This window comes from Bacillus rossius, chromosome 2 (genome assembly GCF_032445375.1).
Source record: "Bacillus rossius redtenbacheri isolate Brsri chromosome 2, Brsri_v3, whole genome shotgun sequence".
Lineage (NCBI taxonomy): Eukaryota > Metazoa > Arthropoda > Insecta > Phasmatodea > Bacillidae > Bacillus > Bacillus rossius.
The window spans coordinates 127,046,538-127,066,138 of NC_086331.1; the positions used below are offsets into that span (position 1 = coordinate 127,046,538).

At 37.7% G+C, this 19,601-nt stretch overlaps 1 protein-coding gene across 2 annotated transcripts in view; it reads right to left on the bottom strand.

Moving 5' to 3' along the window:
• The window catches only part of LOC134529796 (rab effector Noc2-like), a 30,502-nt gene extending 16,854 nt beyond the window's left edge, over positions 1-13,648 (bottom strand). For both annotated transcript variants that reach the window (XM_063364250.1, XM_063364249.1), the window contains exons 1-2: positions 13,492-13,648; positions 9,713-9,826 (exon numbers count right to left, since the gene is read on the bottom strand). In XM_063364250.1, the coding sequence (XP_063220320.1) occupies positions 9,713-9,826; positions 13,492-13,547 (170 nt within the window). In that variant the 5' untranslated portion in view covers positions 13,548-13,648. The remainder of the gene's footprint in view (positions 1-9,712; positions 9,827-13,491) is intronic.
• Positions 13,649-19,601: the final 5,953 nt, after the last annotated feature.

A 19,601-nucleotide genomic window follows, 5' to 3' on the forward strand; every position in this document is an offset into this window, starting at 1 on the left:
CTATTTACGACAAATCATACATCAAATTGAAGGTAAACTAACCTTGTTTTTCTTACAAAAACGTTCAAATGTGCACCTTTTGTTATTCGGCACACATCCAAACTAAAGTCCAATTCTTCCCACACTTTGGTTAACAAGTTCGGAGAAATGGAAGCAACAACCCCTTCTTCAATCCCGTGTCTCGACTCTGGCAAATCATTAGGAAGCGGCGGAACGTAAACACGATCATTTATAAAGCCCCAAAGGAAAAACCGCGTGGCGTTGTCATGTGAACCTGGAAGCCAGCTAAAGGGAGCTCTATGGTCTCAACCGTCGGCGGTGGTTGTAGCCACACGGGGGATCACAAACATTGAACGAAACGCACGTTGAACAGAAATTACAAATTTACTCTCAGCAAATTGCATAACACAAAACGCTTTACGCTCAGGAGTCGCCATTTTTCGTAGGTGGCGCTGCAGGCGAGAAAAAAAAATTGGTTGTCTGTAAAGTCGGTTTACGGACGATATTTTAACGTGTCAACGTCATAAAAAAACATTGATGAAATGACTGCATACTTTTATGAATAAAATTGAATCATTTTTATTGAATTATCACAATTTTGTACATGTGTGCTATTTAACTTCTTCCAATCTGTGTTATTCTGTTAAGGATAAGACGATGATAGGAAAAGTAGGAAACGAATGGGAGTGTTTCAAGTTTAATGTGCCTCGAAAAAGTCAAATAGATGGTTGTTCCAATCGAGTGGAAGAGAGATAGATGCGGCGCAAGCGTACAATGAACGTAACGGGACACAGCGTAACGGGACAATGTACGTAACGGGACACTTTTTCGTGCGTGCAGCCGGCGTTCATCGATTTTTTAGACGTTGCCACGTCAAAAACAAAATTTCTCGCACATGCACTTGTCAAAAAATATTTTGAGTTACTTTTCAAATGTGACCTTGAACCACAACTCTACGACGCTTACAGTTGATACTATTAAAATTTATAACTGGGACATTATTTTACGGCCATACTGTTTGAATGCCACAGGAACATGAAAACGTTTTTCCATCCGTTGCGACCAGCGATTGCGTGGGCCGGACCCTTCCAGCGCGCACAGAGTCGCTCTGCCTCTCGATCGTTAGAAACATGATTACCGTTAAACGCCGACTATTTTTAGGGCTCGCCTTGCGTGTGATGAGAAATCTCGGCAGTACTGACGCCCTGTTCCAATCTCGTCCCAATCTCGACCCAAGTCCCCCATCCTTCCGGAACACACCCGTCCCACTCGTCACTTCACTCATAAAAATGTTCACCTAAGGGCCGTTTGCAGAGTCAGGTAAGTAAAATCCAAGCAAAAACTTTCCAGGTTAATCAAATGGAGAAATACTTTGCCTGAAGTCACGACTGTGCAAGCCAGCCTAAGACTTACGAAGAACACTCTTTACAAATTATCCAGGAATTTTTGACCTTTCACTGTTACCTACATAGGTTTTCGTGTCTTCAATTCACTAACTTGGAACACGGTGCAACCAATGGCGACTTCAGGATGACTTTTCGGGAGGGGCTATCGCACAAAGAAAGGTCGCAGTTGCAAAAAATGAAAGTGGTCAGATATTGGCCTTGGAATATTATTTACAAATTACAGGCTTCAAATACAGAACCTTAGTAGCTCCATGCAACTTTTGATGAGATAAATATTTAATTTCATATGTTAAACTTTTAAGTAAACATTAATATACACTAATCAATAAAATTGGTCTCGAGAAGGGCTATCGACTGGAGCCGCGCTTGGGTGCAGCAATAATAATCTTATAATAATCTCTAGGTAAAAACTTTTTTTTTATCTCCCGCGTGTGTGTTCACCTTGTTTAAAACGTAACACGTAACTCGTAAGTTGGAACTCGGCGTAGGTTATATGAACATCCAATTATTTGAGAGTACAGAAGAACTCTTCGTTTATTTCGGATGTATTCTTTGTTGAAAATTCCGTCAACTTAATGTAATTTCTAACAGTGTACCAGTGTCGTTTGAATAATATGTTTGTTCTCTTCTGTGTTTGGCAGTCCAATATTCCTTAACATTTTCAGTCGAATTGAAAGAACTATGTATTTATTACAAGCAGTGGCGAACATAAAAGATATATCTCCCCCACATCGAAATTATGGGAAAAAAATAATGCGCGATATATGTGAAGGAAGTATCTATGTTATTTTGGATGATGCAAAGTGAGCTGTTACAACACCTGGACGTTAAGCATGATAGTTACTGTGGAAACCCCCTTGTTGATGACGTAAGTTCTTTGAATACTAAAATACGTTTTTTTTTAATCTCTCCCCCCCCCCCTAAAATAAATTCCTGTATCCGCCACAGATCACACTTACTTAGCGTATCAGTAAAACCTACGGGGAAGTTATCTTGGGCCAGGCGTAGGCTACCAAAACAAACACCACAGTAGACAGGTACTTACGCCTGAATTGCTTGTGGGAGAGTTCTGATTAAAATAATACGTGCTTTTCGTGGACACGATTCATGGTAGGTTGGAAGAGGTGTACTTAGTGAACATTTTGCACGGTTTATTTTTATTCGGCGTTGATGTTGGTGCTTTTTTTTTTTCAACCTAGAGGGTAAATGGTGCCATGGTGGTTAGCTGTGGGCCACAGTCGAAGATGGATGCTATCTCATGGAGGTCCTACATGGGAAGCATAAGATGTCCATCAAGTTCTGTCCCTGCCCGATTACACCCAAACAATTCATCTTCGGCCAACCTCGGGTTTATTTATATATATTATTTTATATTTCTCTGTTTATTTTAATGTAGATATACTAACCTAACTAACCGTCCATAGTGTTTTAAAGTGTTTTAATGTACCTAGCTAACCTAACCGACCACTTTTAATATTTGAATTCATTTTTCCTGCGCAAAAATAAAACAAATCCCGAAGTTGGCCGAAGGTGAATTGTTCGGGTGTAATCGGGAATGGCAGAACTTGATGGACATATTAGGCTTCCCGTCCTACATCATTGTGTATTTGTGTTCACTGATAAGTTTGGTTTCGGAAGTCGGTAGTCTTAGCAACCAGCAAACCCGTGAGTTCTCATGTTGTTCATGATGCAAATAAACTTATAATAAGAAACTCGACACGAAATTTAACGTAGAATTCTTTTAAGTAATGTCGAGCGTGATAAATAAACAGACGAATAAAATAGTTGATTTTCAAATAACATTTATAGACGCGAATCACACACGTACTTTCTGCTCCCGCCGCTAGAATTCGCTGAATCGTAAACGTTTCTTGTCGCCATAAAGCACGAAACAGGAAATTTTTAACTATTAGAAACTGCCCCGATAAAACCCCGGCTTTTATCCTGATTTTTGACCAGGAATTATATTACAATTCTGCCAACTTGTTAAAATTCACTAAAGAGTTAATAAAGTTTCTGCACGTGTTACAAGTTATACTTCTTTGGCGTTAATAAGTTATTAGCCTGAAACACTTTAAATTACATATTATACCTCTAAGTAGGCCTATATGTTTGTATATTTGTTTGTTTTTTCCTTAAACAAATGAAATCAGTCTGTAAATACTTACTACAAACAAGTCCTCGCCTTATTGAACTGATTAAACATAATCCTTATATAATATATCTTATTAAAAAAGTAAAAAAAAATCCATTGGCGAGCTTCGAACCCCTTCCGTTGAAGTTACCAAGTGCACGCTATGCCACTGTGTTACTTAGACCACTGGGAATGCAGGATAATATGTATTGTAATTATTGTAATGCCAGATTTATTAGGTATTTTAAAACTTGTGATTCTTTTTACTATATATATTAGTTTACCAAAAACATTCCAGTGTAGTTTCACTATCAGAGTTTAATTTGGCACACGCATTTCCCCATAAGTTTACGAAAGTAACTACATACGGGTTTATGTTGCTACACACGGTTCCGACATCTTCGTGATAATTCCGTTCCATTTTCACGATATAACAACTACCAAATGCCTCATACAGAGAGCCAACATGTTTACAACATCAAAATGTGTGTTTCCCAGGCCGCCATGTGGCGTATGTGAAATGTAATCGCAGTAAGCTATTAAATAAGCTACAGACACTGTAACGTTCAAGGGTGGTGCATTGTATCTGCGATCCTAAGCAAGCTGTAAAAGCAGTTTATTTAGATGTAAGCCTGGCGTGTGCAACTTGCCGTTGGCCGACACAGCATAGCATAGCAGTCCTACGACTGCTTAGCGGTTTGTTTACAACGCAGAGTGGCGATGAGAAGCCTAAGATGTACATCAAGCTCTGTCCCTGCCTGAACACGCCCGAATATTCACCTTCGGCTAACCTCGGGATTTGTTTTATTTTTGCGAAAAATGAATTCAAATATTAAAAGTGGTCGGTTAGGTTAGCTACATTAAAACACTTTAAAACACTACGGACGATTATTTAGGTTAGTATAGCTACATTAAAATAAACAAAGAAATATAAATAAACCCGAGGTTGGCCGAAGGTGAATATTCGGGCGTGTTCGGGCAGGGACTGAACTTGATGTACATCTTAGGCTTCCCGCGCAGGAATGTTTCTACATCGAAGCCATCGCATTTTGTACTCGAGTTAGACGGGCGATTACTTTTATAAGTCGACACAAAAAAAGTTTTTTTGACGTGAATACGTCTTTAAATTTGCTTCCATAGTGGGAGGCAATTCAAAAAACGAGCGATAACAAAATCGGGGGTACAGTTCGGTGTTGCAGCTACATATCTATCATCTCCATCCAAAAATAAATTACACCACTGGATAGCTAAAGGATCAAAGAATTCGTTACGCTAAGTGAGGACTGTGACGCATCGCGCGCGGTGGAGGGGGAAGCGCCGCCATTTTGAGGTCATTTTGCTGCGTTTCGAGATTTCCATTTAATATAACTTTTGACTCGGAGAAGAGTTTTAATCGTCAGCTCTCGTCAAAATCTATCGATTGCATATATAAAACATTAGTGTAAAATAGCTACAGTGAATATATATGGTGTTAAAAATATATATAATCAAATATATATATATATTCAAAAATATATAATGTCGGCTTATACGCGTCAAAAAGTCAAATCAAAATACACGTATTCACGCATAACACACGGCCGTGTCCATGACATGGCACACCCCATTTTTTTCTGTTATTAACAATTCTTGGTTTTGTGTGACATGGTTTACTTTGGCTCACAAATGCAATTTTAATGACTGTACCAAGCTTAAATAAGTTTATTTTTGATCATTTTACCAGTTTTCATTTCAAGGTTTATTATCTACACTTTTGCGTGAAAATAAAAAAAAACTTTATTATTTTACTATCGGTAAGAGAAGTTTGACTAAACTTGAATTCTTACCTTCATGTAAATTTTTCGGAAAAAGGTTTTTGCAAAACAGAAAAATATGAATTTTTTTTTAAGAAAGCACAATAAAATTTCATATATATATAAACAGAACCAAATAAAACGTGTATTTGGTCTTTCTTTACCACTAATGACTCACTTTACATTTTAGAGTTGGGTATGACCCTTGCTAACCCCTACCAATGCTATAGGAACAAAAATTGTTGAAACAGTACCCATCCATCTGCAGAAAAGAAATGTTGTATAACGCATATCAATCTATCTTTAAAAATATAAATTTACGTTGGTAATGAAAAAAAATTCAAGAAATATTTTTCCTCACTTCACTTCTTTGTAGCATTAACTCGACACCTCGGCTAAATGGCAACATATATTTCTTGTGCAACTATGACTGGTGTTTCAAAACAGGACAATAAGAGGGCTAGTTATTATATGGAGTTTGTCAAAATCAAAGCATTCGAATACATTCTTGAAGACGAAAATGTTTTATTAATGTTATTAAATGTAGCGCCCTATGTCGAACTGTATTTTAGTGCAAAATATGTACACTCATAAATTACTTCCTTGCCTCAGGTGGAATATAAAACTTATGACGAACAAAGCTAGGTTGTGACTTGATGTAAGTTCTTGGACGTACGCCATTGCTAAGAACTTTTTCTGTTGAAGAAAAACTAATAAATAAAAAAAAAATGAAAATACCAAAAAAAGACAAAAAAACACACAAAATTAAGCAAACAATTGCTGTTGTCAACAAGGATATGAACACCACAAAATATTCCGAAACAGGAATATGGTCAACAAACAAAGAAAAATGTACTAAAAGAACGAAAAAAAAAAAAAAACAACCCACAAATGATGACAACACAAAAATATTGAACCCAAAATAATTCAGCACAACAGTTGAAACGAGACGTGCTGAATTATTTTGGGTTCAATATTTTTGTGTTGTCATCATTTGTGGTTTTTTTTTCGTTCTCTTAGTGCATTTTTCTTTGTTTGTTGACCATATTCCTGTTTCGGAATATTTTGTGGTGTTTATATCCTTGTTGACAACAGCAATTGTTTGCTTAATTTTGTGTGTTTTTTTTGTCTTTTTTGGGTATTTTTATTTATTTATTTTATTTATTAGTTTTTCTTCAACAGAAAAAGTTTTTAGCAATGGCGTACGTCCAAAAACTTACATCAAGTCATGCACTCCCATTGCTCAAATCTTTTAAAGATAACTATGTTAGGTTGTAATATTAGTTTGAAAAAAATATTTTCCCATTAGTTACTTTATAGATTTCTGAAAGAATGCTACCTTCTTTCAAAGTAAATGTCGTCACTCGATTTAGGTTTTGTTGTCTCTTTAAAATTTTTAATTTTATAGGAAGGTCTACACGGTATCTGCCAGTTAAAAATATCAGTTCACTGATACTTTCAAATATTTTTATTTTTATTTCTACATTCCTTGTCACGCAGTTATTTAACATCACATATATGATTGTAGTTTTACAGTATAGCTGCGGTGATGTGTGACATGGCTCTGTTGGCGGGCGTGCATGCACGCAGCTACGTCACACAGACACCATGCGACCCGCGCAGAATCTGCTGCTGGTGCGAGCGCAACTCCGCCATCGCGGACTAGACGTTACCATGCCGACAGTAATCAGCCGTCGACACAGCCAGCGGCGACCCCCCTATTCTGGAGAGACTAAAGCCGAAACCACACAGAGCGCTACGCTATGTTCACCTACGTCCTGGATGTTCACCTACGTTCTGGATGTTCACCTACGTTCTGGATGTTCACCTACGTTCTGGATGTTCACCTACGTTCTGGATGTTCACCTACGTTCTGGATGTTCACCTACGTTCTGGATGTTCACCTACGTTCTGGATGTTCACCTACGTCCTAGATGTTCACCTACGTCCTAGATGTTCACCTACGTCCTAGATGTTCACCTACGTCCTAGATGTTCACCTACGTCCTAGATGTTTACCTACGTCCTAGATGTTCACCTACGTCCTAGATGTTCACCTACGTCCTAGATGTTCACCTACGTCCTAGATGTTCTTCTACGTTCTAGATGTTCGCCACGTTCCAGATGTTCGCCATGTTCTAGATGTTCACTATGTTCGTTGCGCCAGGTGGCCGGACAGGAAAGTCTAGTTCGCGATGTCGGAGGGACGCATGCCGTGGAATTTCGAGTGTTTGATTCCGACGGTGATAATATTTTGCTGGCTCTCACAGTATGTGAACTTAAAAAGAAACGTATGCATGTAGTTTATTTAAAAAAAAAAAAATTGGAGAATTTCATCATTTGATAAAGCACTTACTTGTGATGACGAAAAAAAAAAAATGGATCATTTCATAATAAATACAACTCTGATAGCATTCCCTTGTAATAAAATACCAGGCATTTTCCTACATATCCTGCCTCCTATATTATTCCACATTTATTCCATAAACATAGGCATTTTCGCAATTCTTCAATAAAATTTCCCGTCGACATGATACTAATTTAAAGCAAACACAAGTACAGCACAGTTTCGTGCGAAAAAAGAAGTTTTTGTTTATCTGCGCATGCGCGAAGTCAGCAACATTTATAAAAAAAAAATAGCCGAGAAACAAACACCTGGCGACGTCGCTAACACAGCGAACACAGCTTGGTGTGGCCAGTGGCACCGCGGAGATGCAGCTGGCTGTATTGTATTAGCATAGCGAACATCGCGAACACAGCGAACACAGCTTGGTGTGGCCAGTGGCACCGGAGATGCAGCTGGCTGTATTGTATTAGCATAGCGAACATCGCGAACACAGCGAACACAGCTTGGTGTGGCCAGTGGCACCGCGGAGATGCAGCTGGCTGTATTGTATTAGCATAGCGAACATCGCGAACACAGCTTGGTGTGGCCAGTGGCACCGCGGAGATGCAGCTGGCTGTATTGTATTAGCATAGCGAACATCGCGAACACAGCTTGGTGTGGCCAGTGGCACCGCGGAGATGCAGCTGGCTGTATTGTATTAGCATAGCGAACATCGCGAACATAGCTTGGTGTGGCCAGTGGCACCGCGGAGATGCAGCTGGCTGTATTGTATTAGCATAGCGAACATCGCGAACACAGCTTGGTGTGGCCAGTGGCACCGGAGATGCAGCTGGTTGTATTGTATTAGCATAGCGAACATCGCGAACACAGCTTGGTGTGGCCAGTGGCACCGCGGAGATGCAGCTGGCTGTATTGTATTAGCATAGCGAACATCGCGAACATAGCTTGGTGTGGCCAGTGGCACCGCGGAGATGCAGCTGGCTGTATTGTATTAGCATAGCGAACATCGCGAACACAGCTTGGTGTGGCCAGTGGCACCAGAGATGCAGCTGGCTGTATTGTATTAGCATAGCGAACATCGCGAACACAGCGAACACAGCTTGGTGTGGCCAGTGGCACCGCGGAGATGCAGCTGGCTGTATTGTATTAGCATAGCGAACATCGCGAACACAGCTTAGTGTGGCCAGTGGCACCGGAGATGCAGCTGGCTGTATTGTATTAGCATAGCGAACATCGCGAACACAGCGAACATAGCTTGGCGTGGCCAGTGGCACCGCGGAGATGCAGCTGGCTGTATTGTATTAGCATAGCGAACATCACGAACATAGCGCCCCGTCAGACTGTAGCTTGAGGGCGTGCCTCCCATTTCAGTATATGATTTTATATTTACATTAATCACTGATCAACTTTTAGACTGTTTAACTTTCACGAAATGAAAAAATTATACTGCGCATACGTTTTGCGTAATTAGCTGCTAAAGTTACATTAAGGTTTTTGGGTTGTACAAACAAGGAGAATTTAATTTGTTGCAGAACTGAAAATATTTACGTTTAACTGCAATGCCACTGGCTACTTCATGATATGGTTTGCATTTCTATCACAGTTGATACTATTACTATTTATAACTGGGTCATTATTCTATGGACATACCGCATTTCTCCCCTAAATGTAGCTACTCTTTTAATACCTACAAATGTGGAATTGCACCTGTACCAGGTACAAATAATTTCCTTTGCACTATGAAACACCAGTCAGCACTTATCACAGGATAAGACAGGTGGAAACAGGTCCGCATTCAGAGCGAAGGGAGAAATGTTTCTGGTCAGCATATTTCAAAATCATTTCTAAAAAAAAAAGCTAAGTTATAATAAACTATTTTAAGTTTAATATTAAAGATTTAATTAACCCTAAACGTAATAAATAATACAAGCAATAATTATAGCTTTGCTATACACGATGATGAACCAATATTAACAATAGGCTAACTATAATTAAGCCCTTATTGTTGAACATTATGAGTGTAATTTACTCACTTTGCTCTAAGTGCTAGCTGACGGTCACTGGGGCACACCCAACGACTTCTTGATGACTTATCACTGTTTCCAAAATCCACCATGATAACTGGTATGTTGACTTTCGTGCTATTCCTGTAATGATTAGACATGCATTAATAAAACGGATATGATCAAATGCAAACAGTCCACAGATATAACATACAGGTGATATCTAATATTAATTTTACAACAATCTTACATCCTTAAGAATAATACTATTTTGTAAAACTAAAATAAAAAAATATTAGTTTTAAAATTCAATATATTTACACAAAAGCTTTAGGCTTAAATTATTAGTTAAATTTTATCCAGTTTAACTGTATATAGTTTAATATGCCACAAAATTATGCGTAGCAAAAAACCTACACCAAAACATCTCATCTAATTATATAGTGTTACGAATGCAGGAGACAAGATTGCGACATGCGCCAGGTTCGGAACGGGCTGGTTGCCTGTATGGCCACTGACGTCACGCGCCGTCCATTGAAGTAAGGCATACCACGCGTTCCTGGTCGGATTACGAGGGTCCTCGTTACCCATTCCCCTCCGCTCCCCGCGCACCGTCGCACCTCGGGCTCTTGTCAACTTATAGCGGCCTGGGAGTTCCGGGCTTACAGAGGCCACCGCGAGGAGTGGCGTGAATAAGCGTCGCTGTTCTGGATGTTTCGAGAGTCGGGCCAGCCCCGGATGACGCGACACGTCACAGACACTCCCGCCGGTTCGAGGACGGCCGGCGGGTATAAAAGCCTCGACGCCAGCCTCCGCGGGAGTTCCAAGAGTGGAGTGGAGTGAAGTGAAGTGCGTGATCGGCGCTTTGGATGAGAGACGCCCTCAAGAGCGGCGCGACAGACTTTGAATGACATATGAACAGGCAATTTTAAGCACGATGATTTATTAGTTATGTAAATATTAGTAATTAATAAAATTGTATAAAACTTAACTGGGCTATCCCTTACGAACCCAGTTCTCCCCACGCTACTCCTAACAGTACATTGTTTTCAAGCCCGTTTGTAGAAGCAAAATTAAATAAAAAGACAATTTTAAGATTTGATGATTTACATCAGTGGCACTGGTACAAATTTACTAAGTGTTTTCCAATCAACATTCCTGACAATGCAAATTTCATAATGGCAACGTTCTGAAAATGTGTCGAAAGACATTATAAAGCCTGTTATTGGTTTCAAACATAATTAAACCCGCGATGCTGTTGCGTCTCTTCGATACATTAGTCACGATCTAACATTTCATTCAATTTACATTTATAAGTGCAACATTAAATCAGAGGAAGCCAGAAAAACTATCACAGTAGGGTTCTTCAAGGGCGTTGGTAATAAGGAGAAAAAACCTAGTGAGCATGAGTGCCTCACCCCCTCCCTTCAAAAATGTTGCGAAGCTCAAAATATTAATTCAATTTCATTGCCTTACAATCACTCAGACATTTGTAGTTGTACCTTAACCAGCTGAACTGCCAATACCGTTGGGTCTCAAAAAACAATTATCAGTATATGGTACTTCGACTGCAGTTGAAAACATCTATAAGTCTTTTGGCCTAATGTGCTCCCCAATGCTTTTGAATACATCTTTGAAGTTGGGGCTGAACAGGAACACTGAGCGCCTGATTAATGTTTAATTGAATGTAGTTTAACAACCAGCGCAAATTTTGTCACTACCATATATGTATATGTATATATATATATATATATACACACACACACACACACATATAAATTTCATTGAAATATTTGGGAGTCAGTAAAGGTGTTGCTTCCATCTTTTAATGAAATATATTGCTACCGCAACAAAATTCGCAGTGGTTGTATATTTTCTTTCAATTAAACGTAACCTAGACGTTTGGTGTTATAATTTAAATACTTTATCATTTACAATAAAAAAATTTGTTCAGCCCCAACTTCAAAGACGTATACCAGCACTTTGGACCATAAGTCGCATAGATTTTTCTATTTTGTCGTGACGAACCTGCAGCCAAAGTTTGTCGGTCACATACAGACTATCCATATGGGTTAAGTTCACTAATACCCAAAATTAATAACTAAATATTTTCATAATCAGCATGACAAAATAAAAACTTGAGATTTTTGACGTGACAACGTCTAATAAATCGATGAACGCCGACTTCACGCACGAAAAAGTGTCCCGTTACGCACATTGTCCCGTTACGCTCATTGTACGCTTGCGCCACATCTATCTCTCTTCCACTCGATTGGAACAACCATCGATTTGACTTTTTCGAGGCACATTAAATTTGAAACACCCCCATTCGTTTCCTACTTTTCCTATCATCGTCCTATCCTTAACAGAATAACACAGATTGGAAGAAGTTAAATAGCAAACATGTATACAAGTTATAGCTAAAATAATCTCTTCGTTAAAGTAATAAACAAATTTGAATTAATGAGTGCAAATAAAAATAAATTTATCAATTAAATTGTACATTTAATTTCACTTCTTCTTTTTATCCATACAAAATAGTGATAATTCAATAAAAATGATTCAATTTTATTCATAAAAGTATGCAATCATTTCATCAATGTTTTGTTATGACGTTGTCACGTTTAACTATCGTCTGTTTACCGACTTTACAGACAACCATTTTTTTTAATGATTGGTAATTTATTGGTGATAAAAGGGATGTTTGAAACTTCCAATCCCCCAGAAATACCAAGGGCATGGGCACATTTTTACTGAAATGAACATCTCATTGTAAGCGAACTGTGCTGGAAGTAATACAACAGCGTACTTTTATTCTAAAACTAATTTCAAAATAATTTGTAAATTTTAGAAATTATATGACATCAAATATACATTTAGTTTATTTACTTTAATTTCGCATTCGGTAGTGAAATTATTTTATTTTTAAAAAAGTTAAGACGTGTTTGAAAACGCAATATCACACATATCGTTGAAAAAAAAAAAAAAAAAAACCTGGAGCCTCAGAATGTTGTGATACGCTCCACAAATTTTTGATACGAAATCAGACAGTTTATGTACTCCGTCTACCTATCTCAATTGTTTTCGCTTTTATATTTGAGAACTAAAAGAAACAGACTTTACATTTACTTCCAACAGCATTAAAACTGACTGTGTAAATCATAGTTTATATGTCATTTGTTTGCTTGGAGGGAGTTTTGACTGGGAAGGAGTGAGTACTGATGCACAGAACACACTTGTGAATACCGCCAATTTCAAATCAATTCCATAAATGACACAAACTTCCGGAAAATTAGGAAGTTATGAATGTTGTAACAACGTCCTTAACTTAAGCTATTAGGATGTAATGTATTCAAAATTGATTTACTAGGTATACCGTATCTTCAACTATTTCAGACGAAATAAATACGTATCTCGGATACAAATTTTCTCATAAGCCGTAATGTCTGCAGTAAAAAAAAATATATATATATATTATTTATATATATTTAAAGTGTACTTCTGGTAAGTGAGGTAGAAACAAAAATATTGTCCTTTTTTTCTATACGCCCATATAGTCATTTCATTTCGCTCCTCTTACCATATGGTAATTATAAATACAGCAAGTGCGTACTGTACGAATATTGTCAAAGTATATAGACTTCACAGATTAAGCTGTAACTGCTTCGTCCAGTGGAATTATTATGTACAAAATACACGGCGGATTGGTCTACGTAACCTCTACAATCAGAGACAAATAAACATATGCTGAACTACTAACGGTAATCATCATGCGGGACAGTATTTTTAAACACGTGCAAAGCACCTACTTGTTGTTGTAACTCTTCGGCTTTGAAGGTGGATTCGGTACGGTCTCTGCAAACATGCGTCGCGTCGTCACATAGTTGAGGCGGTAGCTCCGCTGTACGCCAATGTACGCACCGCCAGCCGCACATGCACAGAGCCCAATGGCCGACTGCCTGTTGATACTTGATATCAGCGCCCGCGCGAAGCGGCGCATGCGCGTCGCGCTCATTTGTTCGATAGCAGCTGTTGCGGGAGGCGCGGCTCGCGAAGCCTTCAATTCACAGACGAGAGAGCCACACCCGAAGTTCCCCGAAGTACCCCGAAGTTCATGCTCGCTTTTTTTTTTTTTTTTTTTTCGTTCTATCTCATTGTATGAACCGGTGTGGCATTAAATTTTGCTGTCGATTAGGATAGGTTAGCTACATTATAAATTCTTTAAAACAATGTGGATGGTTGGTTACATTAGGTAAGTATAGCTACATTAAAAATACTGTAAAATCATTTTATGGTTGCTTAGCAAATACATTTTTAATATGTAGCTATCAAGGGCTAGGAAACCGTTTACATGATTTCATAGTATCTTTAATGTAGCTATCCTAACCAAATAAACCGTCCACAATGTTTTAAAGTATTTATAATGTAGCTAACCTAACCTTTTACAATGAACAAAAAAAACCAAGATGCACGATCGGGCGTTTGGCTCTTTCGTCTGTGAAAAGGTTTCCCGCGCGGCTCAGGCTTGCAGCAGGGTGTTATCAAAAAAAAAAGGGGGGGGGGGAGGAGCGACCCTGCACAACACCTGTGATCACGGTCTTTTTTTTGTGTGTGGTTAACGGCTTGCGCCCACAACCAGAACTATACTTGGACGTGACCGACATTGCGGTTGTATTTCATTAAAACCAAAGCTTGACACTCATCCCGCTGCGTTCGCAGTAGTATGGGTATCTTCTCTGTCCTGAAAACAGTACCAGGCGGAGTCAGAGATTAGAGAAAGTTACAGATGGAGCATAAGCTCTGAAAAGTGAGGCCAGTTTGTTCACGTAAGAAGATGGCGGCCATTTGTTTACATTCGCGAACAGCTGGTATGTGTGTAAGATGTCATAATAACTCTGATCTGACGGAAAGCAAAATAAATACGTGAAGACATCGTATGTATGTCAGGGTATTTTTCCGTGAGAAAATTTTAAATTATTGTATCTGGTAACCCCAAAATGCTATAATAAAGGAGAATGAACCCATATATTTATCAACCAGCTATAAGTTCATGTGACCTTGACTACATTATAGACTAATCCTGACCGCAGCTACGTTTGACAAACATATAGCCATATATAGATTCGAAATGTAATGTCCTTCCCCGTTTTTGTAACATAATTTTTCTTTCCGACAGAAATTGCATTGAGGTTAACTGATTTACCGACTTGCCGAACATATCATTAAGTGGATTTTCGCACTAAATTTGAATCGCAAATGATTGCCGTCACCACGTGTAGAGTCGAAATTGTTTTTCTCAGCTTTTTACTTTATCAAAGTGACCCCCGGTTTTTTTATTCCATTGCACATGAGTGGTGATCCTTTGTGAAGGGTGCAGAATTAGGCCTTGGCATCATCTTTGCCCTTGAGTTTTGTTTACATTAATAATAACTATGGCTTGCAATTGGGCTTTCGCCTGGTGGAAAGTTTTATACATCACTCCCTTTCCAGACCTGGGTGCCCTAAACAGTCCAACACCCCCAACCTTCACCAGCTGCCCCCTCAGTACTTTACACTCCCTCACTACCATCGACTGTCTACCCCTCTCCGTCCTCCTCCAAACCCTTCGGATCTTCTCACTGTTGTTCCCTCTCCCTCTGTAGTCACCTCTGACGAATTGGGAACCTAAACTTTTCCATCCTCCCTCCCCCTTCACCCCCTGAACAGCCTCTCTACCCTTAGCCTGTCCTTCAATGAACTCCACCCCATTTCCTCCATCATCACTGATGGTCTGTAGTTGCCTTCATTCTCATCCTCTCGCCCTCGCCTTCTCCACCTACCTCTCACCCACCTAGCCGCCCTCCTCTGAACCTTCTCTCCTTCATTGAAGGGATCCCATACTGCAGCTGCATACTCAGCATCGGAAAAGTTTTGGGTTACCTACATTAAAACAAGAAATACAATGTAAGGCAAATGTTACGTTAGATTCCCTAAGACACTATTTTTTGGGAAGGGTAGGAAAGATTGGAGAGTAGACTTTCACCATAATTGTATATTTGTGTAAGTTATTGTCTGCACTATTTCTGGGCAAAAATTGCCATAGATACCTTACCGTTTACTATGCCCTAGTCTCAAGCTATAACATTTCATGGATTGACAATGTTGGTCCTCAGAAAATTGGAGACTTGAGAATATAACTTAGATTCAAATTTCTCAAAAAAAAAAGTATTCCTCCTTTTCTGCCATTTATGAAAACCCTGCCTATGCTCCTAAGGTTGTTTGTTGAATTAGCTAAACCTGGTGCATAAAATGTACTGTAGTGCGGTAAGAGAAGTTTATTTCATGCATAATTATTAAACATATTTCCAATGGTTTTATCTAAGGAAAGAAGACACACACAAACTACGTTGCTATCAATTAAAAATGCTGTCCGCTTATTCAAAACATGATTACCAAGCTCCTCAGAAGTGGTGAAAATAGCTTTTTCACACTGCTATAGCTGGGAAATTACCGGCAGTAATCGTAAAACAAAATGATAGAAACCTGCGTTGGATTTAACACACATTTTCCACAAATAAAATAATAGGGTGAATCTTTAAAAGTCCTATTGGAAAACACTTTCAGTGCAAACACAGCATGCTAGGTTACATGTCTGCACAGAGGCAAAACTGTGTTTGGCATGCGTATTCAATACGGCTAATCGTCATTCCTGTTTTTTTTTTTGGGGGGGGGGGGGGGACAGGCCCAAATAACTTTTAACAATCATTGCTCTTATTAGAAATAACAAAATAAAAATAACTACCACAATTTCATAAATGTTTTCATTATAAATTTATTAATTTAGAAAATTTGATACAAGCAGAAACAAAAAGCTATTCCTAGATTTTCACAGGAAAACAATGCACAATTACAATATAATTAAGTTAAAAATAAAACTAAAGAATTGAAATGAAACAAATACTTCTAAGTAATAATTCGACTGATTCTATAACAATGTTTTGCAAAGGCCATTGTGTGACACATACATTAAAGCAGTGTACCATAAGCAATGTTCAGTACAAGTTCCTGAGAAAGTTGACGATGCCTACTTGGATTGTCTGCGTGAAACGACTGTATACAGTAGTTTCAAATTTCTGGGGCAAAGTTCCATTACAATTAAAAGAAATTTAAAACTCTCAGTGGTGAGTCCTGAAATTAGCCGGCACTAAAAAAGTGCTTAATATACTCAAGAAGAAAGTTGATGATAATCTGTACTTTGTTCTTGATGTACCTAATGACAAGACATATGTATCTTAATGTCAGTGAATCCTGCTGTAGTACAAAATTTGTATTGTAATAACATCTAGACTGATATACCGTGGCAACAAACATATATTACAAATGTGCATACAAGTTGTGTAAATTTATGAAGTTACACATTTACATAGAATTGCTCAAAATGAAAATAGATAAAACAGCTTCATATTCAGTAAAAAATGCAGTACAAATTCTTCTACAAACCGTATTAAAATTACACAGAATTTTCTCTTTCTAAAATTGTCACATACAGCTCACACCATAAACCATATATAATGACAGACAGTACATTGACAACTTTCCACATAAATTTAATTAATATTTTTTGAACGTCCAGACATACAAATGAGCTATGATATTATAGTACACAAATGTACACACGATTTTTTTCATTTTTTCCCCAGTAAATACAAGAACTCGTAAATTACAGATGTTACAAAATTTACAATAGTACACATATAATTACAGAAGTTACATAATCTACAATATTACTTGCAGTCATTGAACTGGAAGAAAAACATGTAGAAGGCCTAAGCCAACTTTTACTCACTACTATAACATAGATAAACATATTAACAGATACTTTACAAATATAACATTATTTCTGAATTGTTAACTATACATGTTCTCTTAAAAGTAACTATTTGCATATACATATACTCATTTACTTATTAAAAATTTTGATGTTGCAAAGAAAATATTAAAGGAAATATCGTATACCTACAACGTAAGCATAGAATAGAATAAAGTTATTTTGGGATTTTTAATATTATTATTTCAGAATGTGGGTCCTGCTTAACATTTACCCGATAAACTTTACTTGTAGTGTTTTCCAGTTTGCACTTCATATTAATCTTGTGTTCGTAAGTGAACTAGAGTTTCTGTGACAAAGTAAATGCAATTAAATGACATCCACCTCACCTAACCTTATAAGTAAAGAATACATAACACACTTTGGTAGTCCTCTATAATCACAATAAAAATTGTAATTTAGAAATTAATATGTTAGGATAAAATATTTATGCAAAAAAGATTTTCCACATACAGTACACAATACATTAATTATTCTATTGTGTTACTTAGTATCAAACACCAAGTTCATGATTTCAGATGCAATATTTGGTAATTCCTGCAAAAATAATTGTAGAAGGTATTGCAATTATTTTTGTTCCAACTAATATACATTATTTGTTGATAATAGTATGTCTGTTCTTACTGCAGTTTTTGAAATTTGTTTCTATACCTAGGTATTTAATGTTTAAAGGTATGGAAGAGTACGGAGAGGGGTAAAGTCTATGCTGGTAAAGACTGTGAGGGAATGGAACGTTCTCCGGAGGAGTTGGTGACTGTGAGGTGAGTTGGGAAGCTTAGGAAAGGATTGGAGGATTGGTACTGTGGGGATGCTGTAGAGTCCACTCGCCACCGGGCGGTAGCCTAATTGTGAGTGTAAAACTATTATTATAAATAAATGCAAGAAGTACCTATCTCTTAGGCTTTACCTCTTTTTAAATTTGCATTCTAAGTTTATATATTAACATGCAAGAAACTTTGATTTGGTATAATCTATGTACGTTTTTAATATTTACTTCATCATTATAACTGGTGTAGTCACCAAAAATACATTTCCTTAAGTTAGTTACCTAAACCCCAAAACATCGAAACTGCTCATTAAATTATGATCCCATCATTACAATCAAAAAAATTTGTTGCATGAAATAATTTTTTGTATCGATAAGTAGGGTCATACAAGAAAAATATTGATTTAAGTTGTCAGAACTGCTGAAGCAAAATTGTAAAAGAACCAATTTCAACAACACATAGGTACAGGAAAAGCAGTTGGTACAGAACCTTTTGCAAGTGAGGTGGAAAAGCAGGAAATATATTTGGAAGAGCATTCTTCCATAGTCTCACATAGCACAGAGATTTCATGTCGAAACACTCGTCAGCAAAGTGAGAAGAGCATAAAACACTCCTAGCTGACGGTTACCAGTTTTCCCTTCGCACAGCTTTTATCCACTGCTGTCGCTTCTCCAAGTCTTTCGGAAACCTGAAAAGATACCATTGCACTTGTTAGAAACAGTAAGTAAGGGCCACCAACCAGCTTTACACAAAGAATATTGAGATTTCAAGATAAAATGTGCATTTAAAAATTAAAGGGAGAAAATTTGTTTTCTTGAGAGAAAAAAAAATTATAATAGTCATACTGGTAGTTTCAACTCTGTGTAATGCTAGCTTTCAAAAAATGCTAGCAGACCTACCAAAGTTATCTATTTCCTATTTTCTCTAAAACTGTTGAAAACTATCATAGACAAAGGGGTAAGCCTATACAATTATTTTCAAACCAAAAATTATATATGTGCTGAACGGTTTTGTCTTAAAAAGGGTGTAAGTACAATTGGTGCACTGATTAAGAGTATGCTGGAAGACTATGAAAGCAATTATGTATAGATTGTATAGGAAATGCAGAAAAAAGTATGCAAAGTGGATAAGTAGTGGTAGGACAACAGCCTGGGAATGTATGAAGCAGATGGGAAGGGAGCTAGAAAGTAAAATAAAGCAGGCAAAACATGATTATTTAGGGAACATAATGGAATGAGGATAAAGGGAGGCCTGGCAGTTACAGACCTGAGTGTCTCATATTATG